Source organism: Lissotriton vulgaris, chromosome 12, assembly GCF_964263255.1.
Source record: "Lissotriton vulgaris chromosome 12, aLisVul1.2, whole genome shotgun sequence".
NCBI lineage: Eukaryota > Metazoa > Chordata > Amphibia > Caudata > Salamandridae > Lissotriton > Lissotriton vulgaris.
This window is the reverse complement of record NC_141700.1, coordinates 440,717,595-440,736,328: the sequence shown is the minus strand read 5'-3', so window position 1 is coordinate 440,736,328 and position 18,734 is coordinate 440,717,595. Positions and strand designations below refer to the sequence as shown.

Here is an 18,734-nt window from a genome sequence, read left to right as displayed (position 1 = left end):
GCAGCCTCAAAATCAATTTACAACGAGCTGCCTGACTATTGATGCATTCTACCACGGTCATATTGTCGGACCAGAACACAACAGAATGATCTCTGAACCCTTCTGGCCAGGTTCTCAGGGCCACCAGAATGGGAAATAGCTCAAGGAAAGCGATGTTACTCGTCAGCCCCTTCTCGTGCCACCATAGGGGCCACTTTTTTGCCGACCATTTTGTGCCGAAGATGGCGCCAAAACCTACGCTTCCTGCTGAATCTGTCCATAGCCCAAGCTCTTCGGAGGACACGGCTGGCTTGTTCCAGACGACTCGGCCATTGAAGTCCGCCAGGAAAGCTAACCAAATCCGCATGTCCTGGCGGACCTCAGCCGATAACCTTGTGCGATGATGACCCTCCTTTAGGCCAACCATCGCTTGTGCAATTGAGCGGGAAAAAGGGCGAGCCATTGGTATCACCCTCAAGGCAAAGTTCAACTTTCCCACTAATTGTTGCAACTGATGCAGTGTAACTTTGGATGTATTTAAACATACTTGGAGGGCTGCCCTGAATTTCGACACTTTACCAGCTGGTAAACGGAAGCACCCCTCCCTTGAGTCCAACTCGATCCCCAAAAACTCGAGGCAAGTCGTGGGACCCATAGTTTTACCCGGTGCCAATGGCACGCCAAGATGACCCATCAACACACAGAATTCAGCTAAGGCCTGGGCACATTCGAGATTACCGGCGGGGCCAAGGAACAAAAAGTCGTCAAGGTAGTGCATTACATTTTTGAAACCCGTTTTCTTAGTGAACACCCATTGCAAGAAAGTACTGAATTGCTCAAAGTAGGCACATGATATAGAGCATCCCATTGGCATACACCTATCCATGTAAAATGACCCCTGGAACCCGAATCCCAGAAGACGCTGATCGTCTGGGTGTACCGGGAGCAACCGGAACGCTGACTCGATATCAGATTTCGCCATCAACGTCCCGTGCCCCAGGCGATTCAAGATGGCTACTGCCTCATCAAAAGATGCGTATCGCACCGAACAAACTTCTGGATCAATTGCGTCGTTCACCGAAAGACCATGTGGGGCAGACAGATTATGGATCAAACGAAACTCACCCGGGTCCTTCTTGGGGACCACCCCTAACGGAGAACAAACGAAATCCGGTACCGGGGGCACACTAAACGGGCCGGCGACCCGTCCCCGGCTAACCTCTTTCTGAATTTTCCCTTGAACTACAGATGTATGTTGTAAAACGGAAAGTTGATTTTTGCACATCCCTACACCCTGAAAGTCCCCTACCGGGATGCGGAAACCATGTGTAAAACCGTTCCGCAGCACCCCGGCAGAAGCACGATCCGGGTATTCGCTGAGCCAGGGAATCATTGCCAAGGTATCAATCGGGGTTGGTAAAGGCGCCCCTCGGCCTAGCTTAGACCTGTTTGGCGCCTCCCTTACCCCCATTCTCACTCGTTCTGGCTCTGCACGATGACTCAGGATGGGATGACCCACACGTACTACATTCGTGCTTGAATTTACACGATCCCGGAGGCCTGGTACATTTCCCCTTGTTGAAATTAAAACAGAAACCCTTCCTCCCTGTATTGCCTGCGGGCCTCGACTGGTCGTCGGTGCTCGTACTTTGTTTAAATGGCGTCCCCACATTTTGGCGGGAGTAATCAACAACATTGCTCCCGACCAATGGCATTCTTAACATTCCCGATTCTTTCATTTTATCCCATGTTAAAGAATCATAACAATCCCAAGTCAAACTCTTGTTATGTTCCTTTTCTTTCCTGAACAGATTGTCATAACAAAACCAATGGTTACCTTGATACGCTGTCGAGTAACCCATAATTCGTGATTGATAAACGGGAAACTCAGGAAGCAACTCGGGCCTACGTTCCCCCAAAATCGATGTGAAAATACCCCATGCATTGCCCCAGTTGCCAATGTTCTCATTTACCTTAAAGGCGGCCATTTTTGCGCGCCAAACACTCGGATGCATTAGATCCTTCTGACTTTTTACATGCTCCACATCATAATGATCAACAAGCAAGGAAAAAATATTCACGTACTCCCCTGCCCAGATCTTTTCCTTTATAGCTAAAGGCACATGTTGTCCCAATCTCTCTCTACGAGAGGGTGCTGACTCGTCCCTTGCAATCGGCAATGGCCGCTTACCTGAACCGGACGCAGCTTCTGCCGCTTGCGGCTTGTCTATCCCCGCCAACGGCGCAGCCACTCTAGCTGCCTCTCTCTTCTCACGAAGCCCTTTTATCAGCGCCTGTGCCTCGGCAGCCGTGGCGCCATCACTACTATCCCCCAACCATGCTGCTAGCTGTGCTGCCAGCTCGGGGGGCATGTCTTCCTTGGATGTCGGGGTGACGACAACGGGGATTGGAGTCCCCTCCATCGGTACTGGGGTCGGCGCCTCGAGCGGGGCAGAGGGAACCGGGACATCCCCACCGGCTGGAACCCTTTTCGGCCTCTTAGGTCTCCCTCCAGCCGGCGCAGGGCCCGAACCCTCCTCCCCATCTCGCTCCGCCAACCGTTTCTTTATGTCGGACACCTCTTTGCAAAGGGCCCGCACCATCTGGTCGGTCGTCATTCTCTTTGCGCCTTTCTTGGGCATCTCTCCGAGGAAGTATCTAGAAGACAAAGAAAAAGATCAAAACACTCAAAATTGGCTCTTCGTTCCGTCCCGAGCTCACGTGTAGCGAGGAGGTGCAGCTTCGGAGCACAAGAACAAGAGGACGTCTTCTGGTCTTGCGTCTCTTTTTATCCGTCTTCAGGGCGGGCGAAAACCCGCCCCTGCCTGCCCCTAGGGCGGGGCTGGCTACGTCGGTGTCTAGGCCAGCCCACTCTAGGGCGGGAAAAAGCGCGCCCCGGCTACGCCGCTTCGGGCATACCAGCCGAGACGCGCTTCCCGCCCCAAAATGGCTTCCCGGGGGGATCGAGGCACTCCGCCATACGTTCGGGGGGACCGAGTGGTCGCCCCTTTCCATTAATTACTTAATTAATTGTGGGTTTGTAATGCGCTAGAATCGACTCCCGAAGGAGTATCTCTGCGCAGTAGACCGCTGGGGAACCCGTCCTGGCTTACCCTGTGAGATGGTCCCCACTGGGTATCTCCAAGGTGAAACCAGGCATCCCCGGTGTATGTGGGGGGCCGTTGTGGAGATGAGGCAAGCTACTGCGTTTCCGAGTGTGATCCCTGGTTAGAGTAGGCACCAAGGTGAGAATTATCGAGTCTGCTGATGCTGGTCCACAACCCTGCCGCGTCGGGAATTGAACCCTGGTCCCGGGCAGTCCTCTGCTCCCGGGTCTGCCGCCTCTAACCAGTGAGCCACACCACTCCACTAGAGTGGGTGTGGTAGATTAGAGATTGTAGCTTTAGTACCTCTTTTTGCTGCTATTTGGTCAACCAAATTTTAAAACAGGTTTGTCCAAAGAAGAATGTATTGTTCACAAAGAAGGAGTTGTACATGTGATCAATGTGTACTTGAAAAGATCATGTTATTTTATGAGGAATCAGATTTTTAAATGCCAGAAGCTCAACAATTTTGCTATTACTATATACACAATTGGGTGTGGCACAGCTCAATAATTATAGGTGCTACAACACCACTCGGTTGTCCAAGAGGTGTGGCTACAGTGATGACAGAAACATCTGAGAGATATCTGGGAGTTTTAAAAAGTGGACCCATCAAACTCTGAGGTAGAAAGAGAGTAAACCCCATTCCCATTCTTCCTCATGGCTCTGTCTCTTTTGCTTTGTTGGGGACCTCTTGCATTGTGGAAGCATGTCCCAGAAACCACACAGAGAGACCTATGACTCCTTATAAACTCACCCAGCATTCTAAGAATTAGTCTCCTGTATAATATGTTTGTTAAAAATTAATGACATAAGTGTTATGGCTGTCAGAAAGAACAACTAATGAATAATGTAAGGTAATTTTTCTCTGGGTCTTTCCCATTGCAAATTGGGCCTTGTTAAACAGTGCCAGCATAGTAGCTGAACGACCTGCAGATGAGACAACCACTATTGGTCAAAGGTTATAAACCAATTCAGTTTCTGAATTGAAAAAGAGACAAAAAGACTTCAAGTAAAGCAACAATGTGTTTTAACAAACCAAACTTAAAAAAAAAAAGAAAATAGTAAAAAAAAAAGAGCCAGATGTCCAGGGTACAGTGATCATTGAGTCATACAGCAGAACAATGAACACAGATCTCTTCAGTATGTTGGAACTTGGTTGCTGTCATAGAGTAGTAAAGATAATTCTGAACTTAACTGTAAATTCGAAAATGGAAAGGTTGGTCCAGATATGTAGAAAAGATTTTAGGGAAAAGATATTTATAATTATGGCACATATTCAGGATCAGCCGCGGTCCGTGCAGGCAAAAGCGGTGGGGCGCTGGGGTGGGTTAGGGGGGATTTCAAGGGACGATGTAGAGGGAAAATTATATAAATAATTAATTTTCCCTCAGCATCGTCCCTTGAAAACCGTAGCTCTTCTGGATCCCGCATATAGGTGAAGGAAATTTAGTATCTATGAATGCTAATGAAGATCCCATGCTGGAGAATTCTGATAACAGTGTGTTCTATAGGTTGCCTGTTCAACATTAAGGGACAGTTTTGATAGTGAAACCTGCAATCAAATGCACTTATCAACATTCATGATTTAATACATCTAAAAATCACCTTGTGCAAATTAAATACCCCTATGCCGCAGGTATCCAAACGTGCTGCCAAAAACAATTCTTTATTTTTAAACATAGCTTCTTTTTTAAAATAAAATGCAAATAAGTCTCTCTTCCAGGGGACACCAATGTAAAGGGAAACAGGAAGGAGAGGTTATCTTAGGAGTGAAAACAGGACAAGACATATGACGAGAGCACAACTCATACCATGAGTTAAGGCATTGTTCAACAAAATCAGAGATCAAGTCAGAAAGTACAAGTCATTAAGCAATGTGATGTTAAGATCATCTCAAGAGAAGTGAGGCATGTGAAAAAACTAATGATCGAGAGGACTATCAGCTGGCAACCAAGACTAAGCTCTTCAAATCCTTTTCAAGAGTAGTAGGAAGTATAAAAATACAATTACAATGTACTACAAAACAAAACTTAGCAAGGTTTTATATGTATCAGGCCACTAAGTTAATTATTTTTTTCTTAAAGTGGTGCTGTCAAGAGCTTGGCATTAACAGGAAGCTTTAGGCAGATATTTAAACAAACTACTGAAGAGAGTGATTAGTTCCTTCTGTGAAAAATGCCCCCCGAGGAAAGAGTTAAACCATGGAAGATGGTCTCTTGCTGACTACTGTGTATCAGTTCACATGATTCTGTGGGCCTGCATAAAGAATACTGGGTATATTACAAGTTATGCACATCTTATGGAATGAATACTCAAGAACTCTAAGCATAATGCAGACACTTTCTTCAAGAGAGCAGTATTCTGAGATGTCTCTACAGGACATTTCAAGTGCCTTTCAGATTAAATTAATAGACGCCTTCAGCAACCTAGCACCAAGACCTTTCTGAAAATAAATGATCCATCCTCAAACAAGAATGAAAATGAAAGAAAACAGAACTCCTGGTCATTTGGAACTGAAGTCCCTCTACGCAGCACCCAGAGAGCTCATCACATCAGTGAAAGCAATGTACTATAACAACACCATCAATGAAGCCACCAACAAAAGCAGAACACTGTTCAACATAATCAAGCACTGCATCAACCCACAGGCAGACCCACCTAATTATTCCTTTACAGGAAAGTGCAATGCAATCAACCCCTCTTCAGTGAAAACAGAAAGAAGATCCAACAGACCATCATTGACATCAAACTAGCTTCAATTCTTGCACCCATCTCTTCCCGTAAAATATCACATAGATCTGTCTTCAAAGTACAATCTCTCCCAGATCTCACTAACATACTCAACTCCCTCAAAGCCACTTCTTAAGAAGGTGATGTCTTACCATCGTCCCTAATCAAAGCTCTCTCTGGTGATGCTCTCTTACCCACACTTATCATTGTGGTTGCCTTCCTGACACAAGGCAACTTTCCAGAAGCTCTCAAAACAGGCCAGATCCTCTCACCCCTAACGAAACATAGACTAGACTCTGATGACCTCACCAGATACAGCCAATAATTCATCTACCATTTATTGGCAAGATCACTGAAAAAAAGACTATGTTCAAAACTTATATACAATCAATCCTAACCATCTCCTGCATGACTAAAAATATGGCTTCAGATCACGCTGCAGCATGGAGAGCCCTAGCTTACACATTAAAGACAATATTCTCTTTACTGCAGACAAAGATTACTCCTGCCCCCTGATATTGCTGGACATTTCTCAGTTGCCTTCGACACGGTCGACCATCCCACCTCCATAAGGATACTGGGGCCTCAAAATGGAATTCACTGGTAGTGTTCTTCACTGGTTCTCCTCTTACCTCTAAATCCGACACCAGTGTGTTTACATGGGCACCGCCAGATGCCTGTTACCTGTGGTGTTCCCCAGGGCTCCATACTGTCTCTTATCATCAACCTTTACATGGAGATGTTTGGTGTTCTACTCATTTATATCAGCATCAAGATTTACCAATATGCCAATGATACACAACTCTACTTGAAAGGCTCCTCTAATTCACACATCCTACGCCTGAAAGAATGCTTGCACAAAATCCAGACCTGGATGTCCAGCGCCTACCTAATGATCAACCAAAGATAGAATTCCTTTTATTTGCCAAGTACAACAAACGAGATATAGTACAAACCTGGCTTGATTACAGGAACCTTGACAGCTTTGAAACCCAACTTTCACCTGAATGCCAAATCACTTTGATTCGCTCTGGACACCAACCTCAATCTAAGGTGATGGATTGCAAAAAAACAGAAAAACAAAGACATCCTGATAACAGCTCTCTCTTCTAAGGACCGTGAACCCATTTCTTCCAAATTATTTCAGTAGGGCTTTTCAAGTCCTCACACTATTGTATCTGAATGGTGGTAATGAACAAGTTACTTACCTTCAGTAACACTTTTAATGGTGGATACAGTATCTGCCTGTGGATTCCTCACCTTGTGAATATCCCCTGCGCCAGCAGCATTCGGAAATTTTTGTAGCTCTCTATGCCGACGAGGACGAGAACGACGTCACAGAGACACGGCTCCGATCGCGACCTCGCTGACGTCACCGGAGCCATAAGAGAGCCTCATTGGCGTGATGACGTCAGTTCCGCCCTTTTTTCCGTGCCCCCAAGGCACACGGACGGATCGACATAAATAAGTAAAGTATACACAGTACACAGTATTCAAACCAACACACATAGTGTGAAATCAATGCAAAAAGCAAGAACAATTAAACATTTCCATTGAAAGATACAATCATAAAGTAAACACTTTGCAGGTATAGAAAAGTGAACAACAGGGAGGCGGGTGGGTCAGGGAGGAATCCACAGGCAGATACTGTATCCACCAGAAAAAGCGTTACCGAAGGTAAGTAACTTCTTCTTCTGATGGATACATCTGCCAGTGGATTCCTCACCTTGTGAATAGAAACCCACAGCAGTCCCACTCCCAGAGGAGGGTGTCCACTCTTCTATAACAAGAAATCCGGAAGGACAGAGCGCACAAAGTGACCATCCATCCTCACTTCGGAATCTAAGCAATAATGCTTTGCGAAAGTGTGGAGAGAGGCCCAAGTTGCCACTCTACGAATGTCCTCAACAGGAACACCTCTAGATAAGGCAGATGTAGAAGACTTTGCCCTGGTATAATGAGCTCTTAAACCCTCTGGAGGTTCCTTACCGGCTAAAGAGTGACAAATCTTGATGCACAAGACAATCCATCTGAAAGGTGTGCGCTTGTGCACCGCTCTGTCTTTCCTGCAGCCAGCAAAGCCCACGAAGAGCTTGTCATCCACACAATAGTCTTTAGTTCTATCAAGGCAAAAACTCACCGCCCTCTTAGGGTCGAAGTGGTGAAGCGGCTCCTCCCCCTTGAAAGGGTGAAGGGGAGGATAGAAGGAAGGAAGGGTAATAGACTGCCCCAGATGGAAGGGAGTTACCACCTTAGGCAGAAAAGCAGCCCTGGTCCTGAGAATCATTCTATCAGCATGAATAGTCAAGAATGGGGGTTTTGAACTCAGAGCTTGAAGCTCACTTACCCTCCTTGCAGAGGTAATGGCAACAAGAAATACAGTTTTTAACAACAATAACCTCAAGGGACACTTGTGTAAGGGCTCGAAGGGAGAACCCATCAAATAGGTTAAGACAAGATTTAAGTCCCATTGAGGCACAATAAAAGGAGTAGGCGGATATTTGTTGGTAAGGCCCTTAATAAACCGTAACATAATGGGTGATTTAAACAAGGATGGCTGGCCGGGCAAACAAAGGAACGCCGACAAAGCCGATAAATAGCCCTTCACAGTAGCTACAGCAAAACACTGCTGGGCCAGAGACAGAGCAAACTGAAGAATGTCAGATAAGTGAGCCCTTAAAGGGTCAATAGACTTTTGCCCACACCAATGAACAAATTTGGACCACCTATATGAATAAATAGACTTGGTGGAGAGACGTCTGGCAAATAAAATAACGTCAACCACGTCAAAAGGAAGAGAAAAAGAATTCAGGTTGCCCTGTTCAATCTCCAGGCATGAAGTTGTAAGGTCTGGAGGTTGGGGTGTAGATCCTGCGACTGCGAGAGGAGGTCTGACCTGAGAGGGAGACTGAGCGGAGGGCACGAGGAGAGGTGGAGAAGATCTGTATACCACACCCTTCTTGGCCAATCCGGGGCGATCAATATGACTTGGGCCCGGTCTTGACGAATCTTCCTCAGAACTCGAGGAATCAAGGGTATGGGAGGAAACGCGTAAAGTAGTTGTGAGTTCCAACTCAACTGAAACGCGTCCCGCAAAACTCCCAGCATCGGATACTGGAGACTGCAGAATGACAGGCAGTGAGCGCTCTCATGGGTGGCAAACAGGTCCACCTGAGGAGTTCCCCACTGTTCCCCAGATGTGACGAACCACCTCCGGATGAAGCCTCCACTACTGGTCGGCTGAGAACTGCCGACTGAGACTGTCTGCACGCACGTTTAGAACTCCGGAGAGATGACTTGCCATCAGACAAATCTGATGGTCCTGAACCCAGGACCTGAGACGAAGAGCCTCTCTGCAAAGACAATGCAACCCTACTCCTCCCTGTTTGTTGACATACCACAACTCGGTAGTGTTGTCCGTTAGGACTTGAACCGACTGACCGCGAAGGGAAGGGAGAAAGGCCTTGAGCGCCAAACGTATTGCCCGTAACTCCAGAAGGTTGATGTGAAGCAACCTTTCCCCTGGAGACCAAAGACCCTTGATTTCCAGGTCCCCCAGATGAGCACCTCACCCTAAGGTGGATGCATCCGTTATCACTGTGGCCACAGATGGAGGTAGATGGAAGGGCTTTCCTTGAGACAGATTGCCTTCCACACTCCACCAAGATAGATCCGCCGCAGATTCTCTGAAGATCCTCACAGACTCCCTGGGATCTCCGTTGTGCTGAATCCACTACCTGCGAAGGCACCACTAGGCCCTCATGTGCCAGCGTACATGATTGACCAACAGAATGCAGGAAGCAAACAGACCGAGCCGGCAAAGGACCTTCAGGACTGGAACGACCGCTCCATTGTAAAACAAAGGAACAATTTACTGAATGTTGAGAATCCTTTGCGGAGGAGGGAATGCTCAACAGACAGTAGTGTCCAGTACCGCCCCTCTATGAAAAGGTTGTGCTGAGATGTCACTTGCAGATGATGAAGCACCTTCTCTGGCGACTCTGCTTTGAGCAACCAGTCGTCCAGATAGGGGAAAACTGGAATCCCCGATCTTCTGAGATGGGCTGCCACCACTGCCATCACCTTGGTGAAGTCTCGAGGTGCAGTAGTAGGTCCAAACGGGAGAACCACAAACTGATACTGCTGTGACCCCACCGTGAAACTGAGATACTTACTGTGCGACATCAGGATCGGGATATGAAAATACGCATCCTGCAAGTCGATCAACACCATCCAGTCCTCTTGCTGCAGCGCTTGAAGAACCTGCACTAGGGTTAGCATCTTGAACTTTTCTTGCTTCTGAAAAAGATTCAAGATCCTGAGATCCAGGAATGGACGTAACCTGCCATACTTCCTGGGTATCAGGAAATACCGGAAGTAGCATCCCTGACCCCTTTCCCGCTCTGGCACCACCTCTATCGCACCTTTTTTTTGTAAAGCTAGGACTTCCTCCTGTAGAAGAAGAAGGTGGTCTTCTGAACGAGACCCTTGGCAAGGAGGGTAATTTGGAGGGAATTCCCGAAAGGGAAGGGCATACCCATTCTCCACAAGATTGAGAACCCAAAGGTCTGTAGTAATCGATTCCAAATCTTGCAGAAAATGAGTAAGCCGACCCACCACAGGACCAACATGATCCACAATGGTGGATCTAGGGCTGCTTTGCTGTGGTAAGAGGGGGAGAGGTAGAGGAGGAGGAGGAGGAGGTGGGCTGACGACCTCGTGGGCGACCTCTGTTCCTGCCCCTATAGGACTTATATAGGTTGTTCTGCTGCTGCTGCTGAGGCTGTTTGTAGGTCTGAAAGGACGACCTCCCAAAGCCTCTGTACTTTCTATAAGAGGAACCCCTAGGCTGTGTCTGCAGACCCCTGGACTTGGCCGTAGCCTTGCTGTCCTTAAATCTTTCTAAAGCTGCATCTGCCTTTTTCCCAAAAAGTCCAGAACCATCAAGAGGGAGGTTCAAAAGAGTCACCTGGACATCCTGAGAAAACTCTGACGACTTAAGCCAGGCACTCCTTCTCGATGCAAATGAAGAACCAATTTTTCTGGCTACAGAGTCCGCAGGATCAAGACCACTCTGGATCACCTGTCATGTGGCAGCCTTCATGTCAGACAAGACCTCATCAAAATTATTCCTGTCCTCCTCCGAAAACCTGGGGGCTAGCAGTTTAGCAGAATCCATTAAGGCATGAATGTACCGGCCCAAAAGACAGGTAGCATTCGTGGACTTTAGGGCCATAGACGCCGAAGAAAACACCTTTTTAGCAGCCTGATCCAGTCTTTGCGACTCTCTGCCACCCGGAACTTGTGGAAAAGCGCCAGCCGATTTCTTTAAACAGGCAGCTTGAATAACTAGGCTCTCAGGTGAAGGAAGTGAAGTAAGAAACTCCGGATCTCCTGGAGCCGCCCTGTATCTCCTGGCAACAGATCTTGAGACTGCAGGAGCCGAAAAGGGCTTATGTCAAACCTCCATAACCTGTTCAGTGATGGCATCATTGAATGGTAACAAAGGTTCTATTATAGCAGAAGGAGAATGGAGAACCTCTGTTAGAATATTGGATTTGAATTCCGCTGCCGGGAGCTGAAGATCTAAAAGATCAGCTGTCTTCCTTATCACAGTGTGGTAGGGAGCCACATTCTTAGAGGGAACCTCCGAAGGAGGAGAGAGTTTCTATTCTGGTGAGATATCCAGTCCACTTGCCACTCTTAAGTCTTCCAATAAGCCTTTTGACTCCTGAAGCTCACCTTCCTCCATCTCATCATCCATATATTGCTGTTCTTCCAATAACCTTTGTGCATCCCGCCTGGACCTTATCCTCGGGGCCGGCGCCAATGGAGTCGTACACGGCACCAATGGATTCGGCGTCAAACACGGATCCGGGGGCACAAACGAAGTCAAACGAGGTCGAGCTGACGGCGCCAGAGATGGTGGTATCGGCGTCGACGTCCTCGGCGCCGGGAAATGCCAGGACGGAGCTGCAGGAAGAAAAGACATAAAGGGAGCCTGAGCATAGGCTTAAGGAACTCACAAATTAAACGCCATAGGGCCCATGGGACCCGAAGGTGCACCAGAGGGGTACATTGCCTGCGCAATGACACCATACATAGCATTAAGATAATGCGATGGGTCTTGCTCTGGTCCAGGAAAAGGAGGGTACTCGCCTGGAATACGCTTAGGCATAGGCATCACCGGACTCGGGCCTGCCGGCGCCCATGGTGGATCCATTGGAGTCGACGGCTCTTCAGGTACTGGTACCTCTTCAACCGGAGCCGGAGAATTTCTCTGAGATGGAGAAGGAATCAGCGATGTCGACTGCGCCAGTGAAGCCACAGGAGAAGTCACCCTCTCTGGAGAAGGAGATACATAGTCCTGATGATGTCGATGGTGTGACGTGGGCGACCTCTGAGCCTCTTCCTTATCCGAACGGCGTCGAGAGCCATGTCTCTTCTTCTTCTTGTGCTTCTTGGGTTTTGAAGCATGACCCGACGATGACTTCGAGCCCGACCTTGACCTGGATCTCGACCTCGATCTCCTCCGGCCCCTCTTCTCCTTTCGCATCTTTGCCATGAACAGCTTGGCTTCCTTTCTTTCAGAGCCTTCGGGTTCATTTTCCTGCAGCAAGCGCAACCCTCGACATCATGGTCCGATGACAAACTCCAAACACAATCGTCGGGAGGATCTGGTATGGACATATGCCCACCGCACTCTCTGCAGGGCTTGAATTCTGACTTCCTCGATTACATCTTTAAAAAAGAGAAACAAAAGAGAGCAGGATACAAGCCAGAATACACAAAGTAGCAATACAACTACGGAGAGTCCCAAAAAAACGTTACCGTCGACTGTGCGGAAAAAAGGAAACTGACGTCATCACGCCAAGTAGGCTCTCTTATGGCTCCGGTGAAGTCAGCGAGGTCGCGAGCGGAGCCGTGCCTCTGTGACGTCATCCTCGTCCTCGTTGGCATAGAGAGCTACAAAAATTTCCGAATGCTGCTGGCGCAGGGGATATTCACAAGGTGAAGAATCCACTGGCAGATGTATCCATCAGAAGTCCTACTTCATGGCCATCCAGAGTCCTTGCTGGCACTCCCTAGGGTCATTCTACGTGCTGCAGACCACCTCATCCAGGGCCTGAGGAAATATGATCAAATCACCCCATCCTGATGGAACTCTATTGGCTTCGATTGCTGGCCCACACTATCTTCAAAACCAGCTGTATCATTTAAAAAGCTACCATGGCCAGCCCCCCTTATCTTGCAGACAAACTCTTAATCCCTGATGGTTCTTGGCACAATCGCAGCCAGGGCAGCATCAGACTGCAGACCAAGAAGTGTAAAAAAGAAAAAACAAGAAACCTGGTTTTTGACATCTATGCACCTAGGATCTGGAACAACATCCCATTATCCATGAAGACCACCCCAATGCTGCTCTAATTTAGGAAAGAGTTGAAGTCTCACCTCTTTAAAAAACCACTACACCACAATGCATTTACCAACCACAACCCAGCTTCCACTCATATTACTTGTTGACTTTGACCGTGTACAGAAATCCGCTGCCTTTTGGCTAGGTTTGCGCAATGGAAATATCATATGCATATGCATATATTGCTACAATACATTCTGTAGATTTTTATGTAAATTCACTAGATTATCAAAACTCCATATAGAAGAAGGTTACACACAATATGCCCTTATGCTAAAAAAAGTATTATTATTGTTTTTAGGTAGATTTTCAACAATTATCTGACTGTAGATATGAGCTGGGTAGCATAGGTTACAGAAGTAGATACCTACACATTGGCGTCATAGACAATCATTCAACAAGCTCTCCGCAGGAAAACAGACTTACCTTTATAGTGAAGGTAGAGTGTGTCATTCAAGTATGGCGTGCAATACAGTTTGTGCTGTTTGCAGTGGTCACGTAGAAATTTTTTTGTCATCCTGAAATATGAATAATCTTTGTTGAGTCTTATTAAATTTAAATATGCGTAACAATACCATGACAACTTACTAAATAAGAAAGTAAGATATACAAATCTGTGCTATTTACAATGCACACAACTGAGCAAGCAAATGTAAATGAGGTTACTGTCCTTATATCTTTTCAAACAACAGGAGTCAAAATCATAAAATGTATGGATAAGAATGCAAACTATGCAACCTGTACAAGGGGTTTCGTTTTCCCAAGGAAGTGAGGCAACGGCAGAGTCAGAATTCAGTTTTTATGATACACTTTTGATAGTAAGACCTTTCTTGCATAAACCTTATACATTTTAAATTTTACATAAGTAAAGGGGATACAATACGAACATTTCTGAAGCTGATAAACATGAAGGTTTTAAAGGCTGCAATATGAGTCTCCTTATTTCAATCATGATTAAGAATTGCATAAAGAAAGAGAAGTTGCTGCTGCTCCTCTCGACGTCGTGGTCTTCGACCGAGAACGACGCTGATTTTCAGCCTGTCTTCCACTAGGGAGCCCCCCAGAGGCTGAAGATAGGGCCCTGGTAGAGGACTGACCCTCTCCTCAACCTGAAGCCCCACCTGATGACTGGAACTGCTGTTTTCTTCGTTCTTCTGCTCCCTGAAGGTGAATGCTCTCCCTGTCACGCAGAGTACGCTTGGAAAATATTTTGCAGGCGGAACAGGAGTCAGGAAACGTGAGTAGCAGTTAGACAAATAATACATTCTCTATGAGTATCAGATTTGGCCTTCTTCCTTCCACAGTCTGGACACATCAAAAAGGGATGGCATTTTTTTTAATAAACTGTGGTAATTTCTGTCAGAAAATGATAGGAAAAGGTAGAGAAGGACCAAAAACGTTGAGTGAAACACTAAGAGTTACATTTCTGAAAAGATTTTTGATGAAAAAAAAAATTGATTGAGGGCAATGCTCCAGGGTCCTGTTAGAAGCAGCCGGAAAAAAAGAACTGAAGTAACTGCCACTGACTGTGCATCATGGGATACTGGTGGTCTCTGAGTTTTCTTAAAGGCACAGCCTCTAGTGTAAGACATATAATGGCAGCCTCTGGGGGCTTCTCTGTCCCATCCTTTCATCTCTATCATGAAAAAGGTGTTTTTGTGAAGTGGGGTTTTTCTGGGTGTTAAACACCATTAAACATTACACAAAACATAAAATGATGGCATCTTTTTCACTTCAAGATGAAGTTGTGGCCTTTGTAGCCTATTTAGTTAAGCTGCATTATTGTCTTTTCTATCTCTTAAGTGTCTTTACAGGACTTCCTGAAAAAAGGCGAAAAAATATCCACTTAAGAAGATATATTTAAAGAAGTGCTCCGGGGGCCCGGCACGTGGGCGGGACTTTTCAAGTACTTATGACTATACATGGAAATCCTCTGCAAGAGAACTCAGTAATCTATTGTGAGGAGAAATAGCATGACATTGTTCTGCACTCAGGATCCCAAGGATTTTACTCATGGTGCTGGGATAGGTGCACATTACTTTCCAGCCGTAGATTAGTTGTTTTGCAGGCAGAGTACTGAACCTGTTAAACCTTCTCCAACAGTTTCCACATTGCCTCTGTTGCATGGGTTATACATATGTTTTAAGGTCTAGTAGCAAACTACAGATTTCAGGTATGTTGTGAGTTTAGGCCCTAGAGCAGCTATTCAGGTTATAGTGTCTGTAGGGACTAGGATTTATGACATATTAATAATGTTACGTATTAGATCTATTCAACAGAGTCAGTTTCAGACAGCCAAGCCATCAATTAGATTACATGTCTTTTATAGTCTTATGCATTGGACACAGATTGCAGATGACACAGATCTCACATCATCAGAGCTGTAACCTGCAGAGCAGTTCTTCATGCTTGCACTGGCAAAAACCCATTGGCCATGACCCCCCTACCCCACCCCATCACAGGGCTGCCAGAAAAGCATAATACAAAGGCTCGCTTTAGGGCAGGCCTTAGTAGGGCGGGATTTCTGCCGCTGCTTTTATCAGCTTACGAGTTACGACTTCCATAAAGGAAACAGAGGTTGCAAATAGGGAAAAAATGTTACTCATGTGTAAGGAGAAAACTCTAGTGCACCAAGGAGATTTGCCTTTTGTTTTTAGAAACTAACCATCACTTTGGTGGTTTACATCTGAAACCAAAATAAAATCAAAACAGGCCACCACAAGACATCCCAGCCATCACTACATTTTCATCAAAAATGATCCTGCCTTGCCAGCAGGAGCTCTTTGGGCCAAAATGTGCCATCCGAGGATGAATAACGCTAATTTGGCAGGTGGAGCATTCGCCACCATAGCATTTTGGCAGCCTGTCTGCAACACGTAAAATAAGCTTATTAAATTCTAACACAGAGAAAAATTGTGAATCAAAGTATGACCTGAAGGGAGCGCAGAGTGGTGGGCACGGCTTAGTGAGGCTCCAGTTGTGAGGGAGAGGACCTTTGGACTAAAGTGGCATTAAGATGATCTGTGACTGCAGAAAAAAGAACAAGATAATAAGTCAAATAGTGGCAGCAGTTTCCTCAAAGAAAAACATTATTTTCCATCCTATTATCTGACATCTATGAAGATATGGGATGTGTTTGTTTTGAAAAGCACCTGCACCTTGCTCCAGTCAGCTTTTCAAGACCTGCTGAGGAGATTTATGATTTAATAATTTAAAGAAGCATGTGGTGACAGATTGAAGGATGCGCAAGTTTATCTATTCTACAGAAATGTGAAATACGCCTGTGGGGAAGCTACATGTTTCTTGTTATGAGTGTGCCATACCTGGCATGTTTTGGAAGAAGGGCTGAGGTGATTTACGAGCTTTTCGCCTCTCACTTTATCTCTATTGCCTTGAAAGGCTTCTTTAACACAGATTACATTTTGTGTATAGAAGAAGAGGTATAATAATGAAGTTAAATAATGCTGCTCTGCCTTTCAAGTCAATGCATCTGCTAATTAAGCAAAACATTTGAAAGCCTTTCTGAAATGGATGTAAAACTCTTTTCCTAAAAAATGAGGAGGCTTTTATTACCAGGAACACACTGAAATAATTCTCAAAATTACAAGAACATATATGTATGCAGCATTTTTTTGGATGAAGCAAATTGAAGCATGGGAAAAAAATTCTTGCAGCTTGTTTATTTTTTTCCCCCAGGATTCTGTATAAGCTAAGGACCCAGCACTGTTTTTGAAACAAATACTGTTCTGCCTCTCTTCAATGAAGCTCCTGGAATGGTGTGATTTTACTTAAGTTCCTGCCTTGACATGCACGCTCTTTAGTGCTCTATATTAATTGTTCCGCTAGGGTGTGGGGTTATTGGCTCCTTCCCTTACCTGGCACCAGTTTGAGGAATATTTTTGCCTACCTTGCTGCAGTTTTATTTCTAGATTGCAAAGTCATTCATGTCCCTATATGTTGCTGGATACCACTCCATCAAAGGATCCTGTCTCTTTCATTGGCATTGGTTATCAAGTCCAGGTAGAGAGCCCTTACCTTGAATCTTTTTGGCATTGCTATTAACTTGATATTACTTGAGAGGTTTGACACAAGCTATTCTTTCCTGTGACTGTATGGGGAGATTGCAAAGGGAGAGAGCTGGCACTAAACCTACTTCTTTTTACTGCAAGTCTCCGTCCCTTATCAAGACTAAAAGGCACCAGAAGGATATTGATAACATCTCTCTTGGGGCCACACTGGAAGAGGAAGGTGAATTTTCATATAGGTGCTCTGCTTCTTCTCAAGTTTCAGGGGCTGCTTCGAATAAGCCCAACGCCTCTACCTCTATTAAAAGGCCCAAAAAGAATGTCAACCCTCTCTAAAAAATCACCTTCCCTATTTACCTTGGAAGATCTCATGGAAGAGATTAAAGCTCTGAAACCTCTTGTTGTTGAAACTAATGTAGCTCTTCAAAGAATTGAGGGGAAATTATATTTTCACCATAAGAGAATATCTGCCTGTGGCCTGGATGTTGGAGACACAAGGGTAGTTGACCCCGGGGGCATGCCATAAACTGTTACTAGCATTCTAGAAGTTACACAGGCCACGTCCCCTTATTCATCACCGCCGTCAAAAAGGCAGACTGCGACGGCAAATGGGGTGCTCAACAGAGGATGACAGGAGGAAGTGCCACTGGAGGAAGGAGGGAGGTTCGGAGGACTACTAGGAGACCGGGGAAATCTTTTCAACATTAGAGAAAAGCAGGAAGGCCCAAGGATAACAGCTGGAGGGGTGCAATGGAGAAGGAAGCGCGAGCAGCAGTGGTGGACCTCCTGGAGATGAGAGTCGGTGGCGACCCTGAAGAAGCCTGAGAGCCTTCAAGGAGAGGACGGCATTTCCAGTACCCCGGGGAAGGGCAAGATGGACGAGGCCTTAGGCAAGTGACCCAAGAGGGAGCACATGCACTGGTTTGGAGAGTGGTGGCATGGGGTTACTAAGTGGGACTGTAACAGTTCTTGTGGGGAGCACCCGTCATGCTTGTCAGGGACCAGAGTGTTCTATTTGTTTTATCAACACAGGTGACTGCAAAGAAAGGACCTGCATTCACATCTGCACGTTTGTTTTGTTTTGTTCACGCTAACATTACTTGACAGTATGTACCACTTGACGGTGATGTTTGCTCAGTGTGAATTGGTTTTGCTGGTTCCTTCTCCACACAGAGGCTAACACGAACTATCCCTTGGTATTGGGTTCAGGCTGTTGGCCCTTTCAACTAAATAAACAAGCATTTGCAACGCAATAGGTCTCACCTTTGGAACCTTATAATGTTTACCTATGCAGCATGTTATTAATTATATTAGTTATTAAAGTTTTTGGTAAAATAGGATAACTGAGAGCACTTATATACCACCACTCTCGCAACCCCTAGACTATCAGTGTACTTAAGTGCTGGCAAAGTGTTTTAGGGTTGACTTCAATGTAGGATAATGAAAGCATAAGGAAAATTAAACATGGTATAGTGT

At 45.8% G+C, this 18,734-nt stretch overlaps 1 protein-coding gene across 1 annotated transcript in view; it reads right to left on the bottom strand.

Annotated features, from left to right (window-relative positions):
* DNAAF1 (dynein axonemal assembly factor 1) overlaps nt 1-18,734 on the bottom strand; it is a 485,669-nt gene that overhangs the window by 261,676 nt on the left and 205,259 nt on the right. Inside the window, exon 13 of the mRNA XM_086945201.1 lies at nt 13,660-13,751. Coding sequence (XP_086801327.1) covers nt 13,660-13,751 — 92 coding nt within the window. The remainder of the gene's footprint in view (nt 1-13,659; nt 13,752-18,734) is intronic.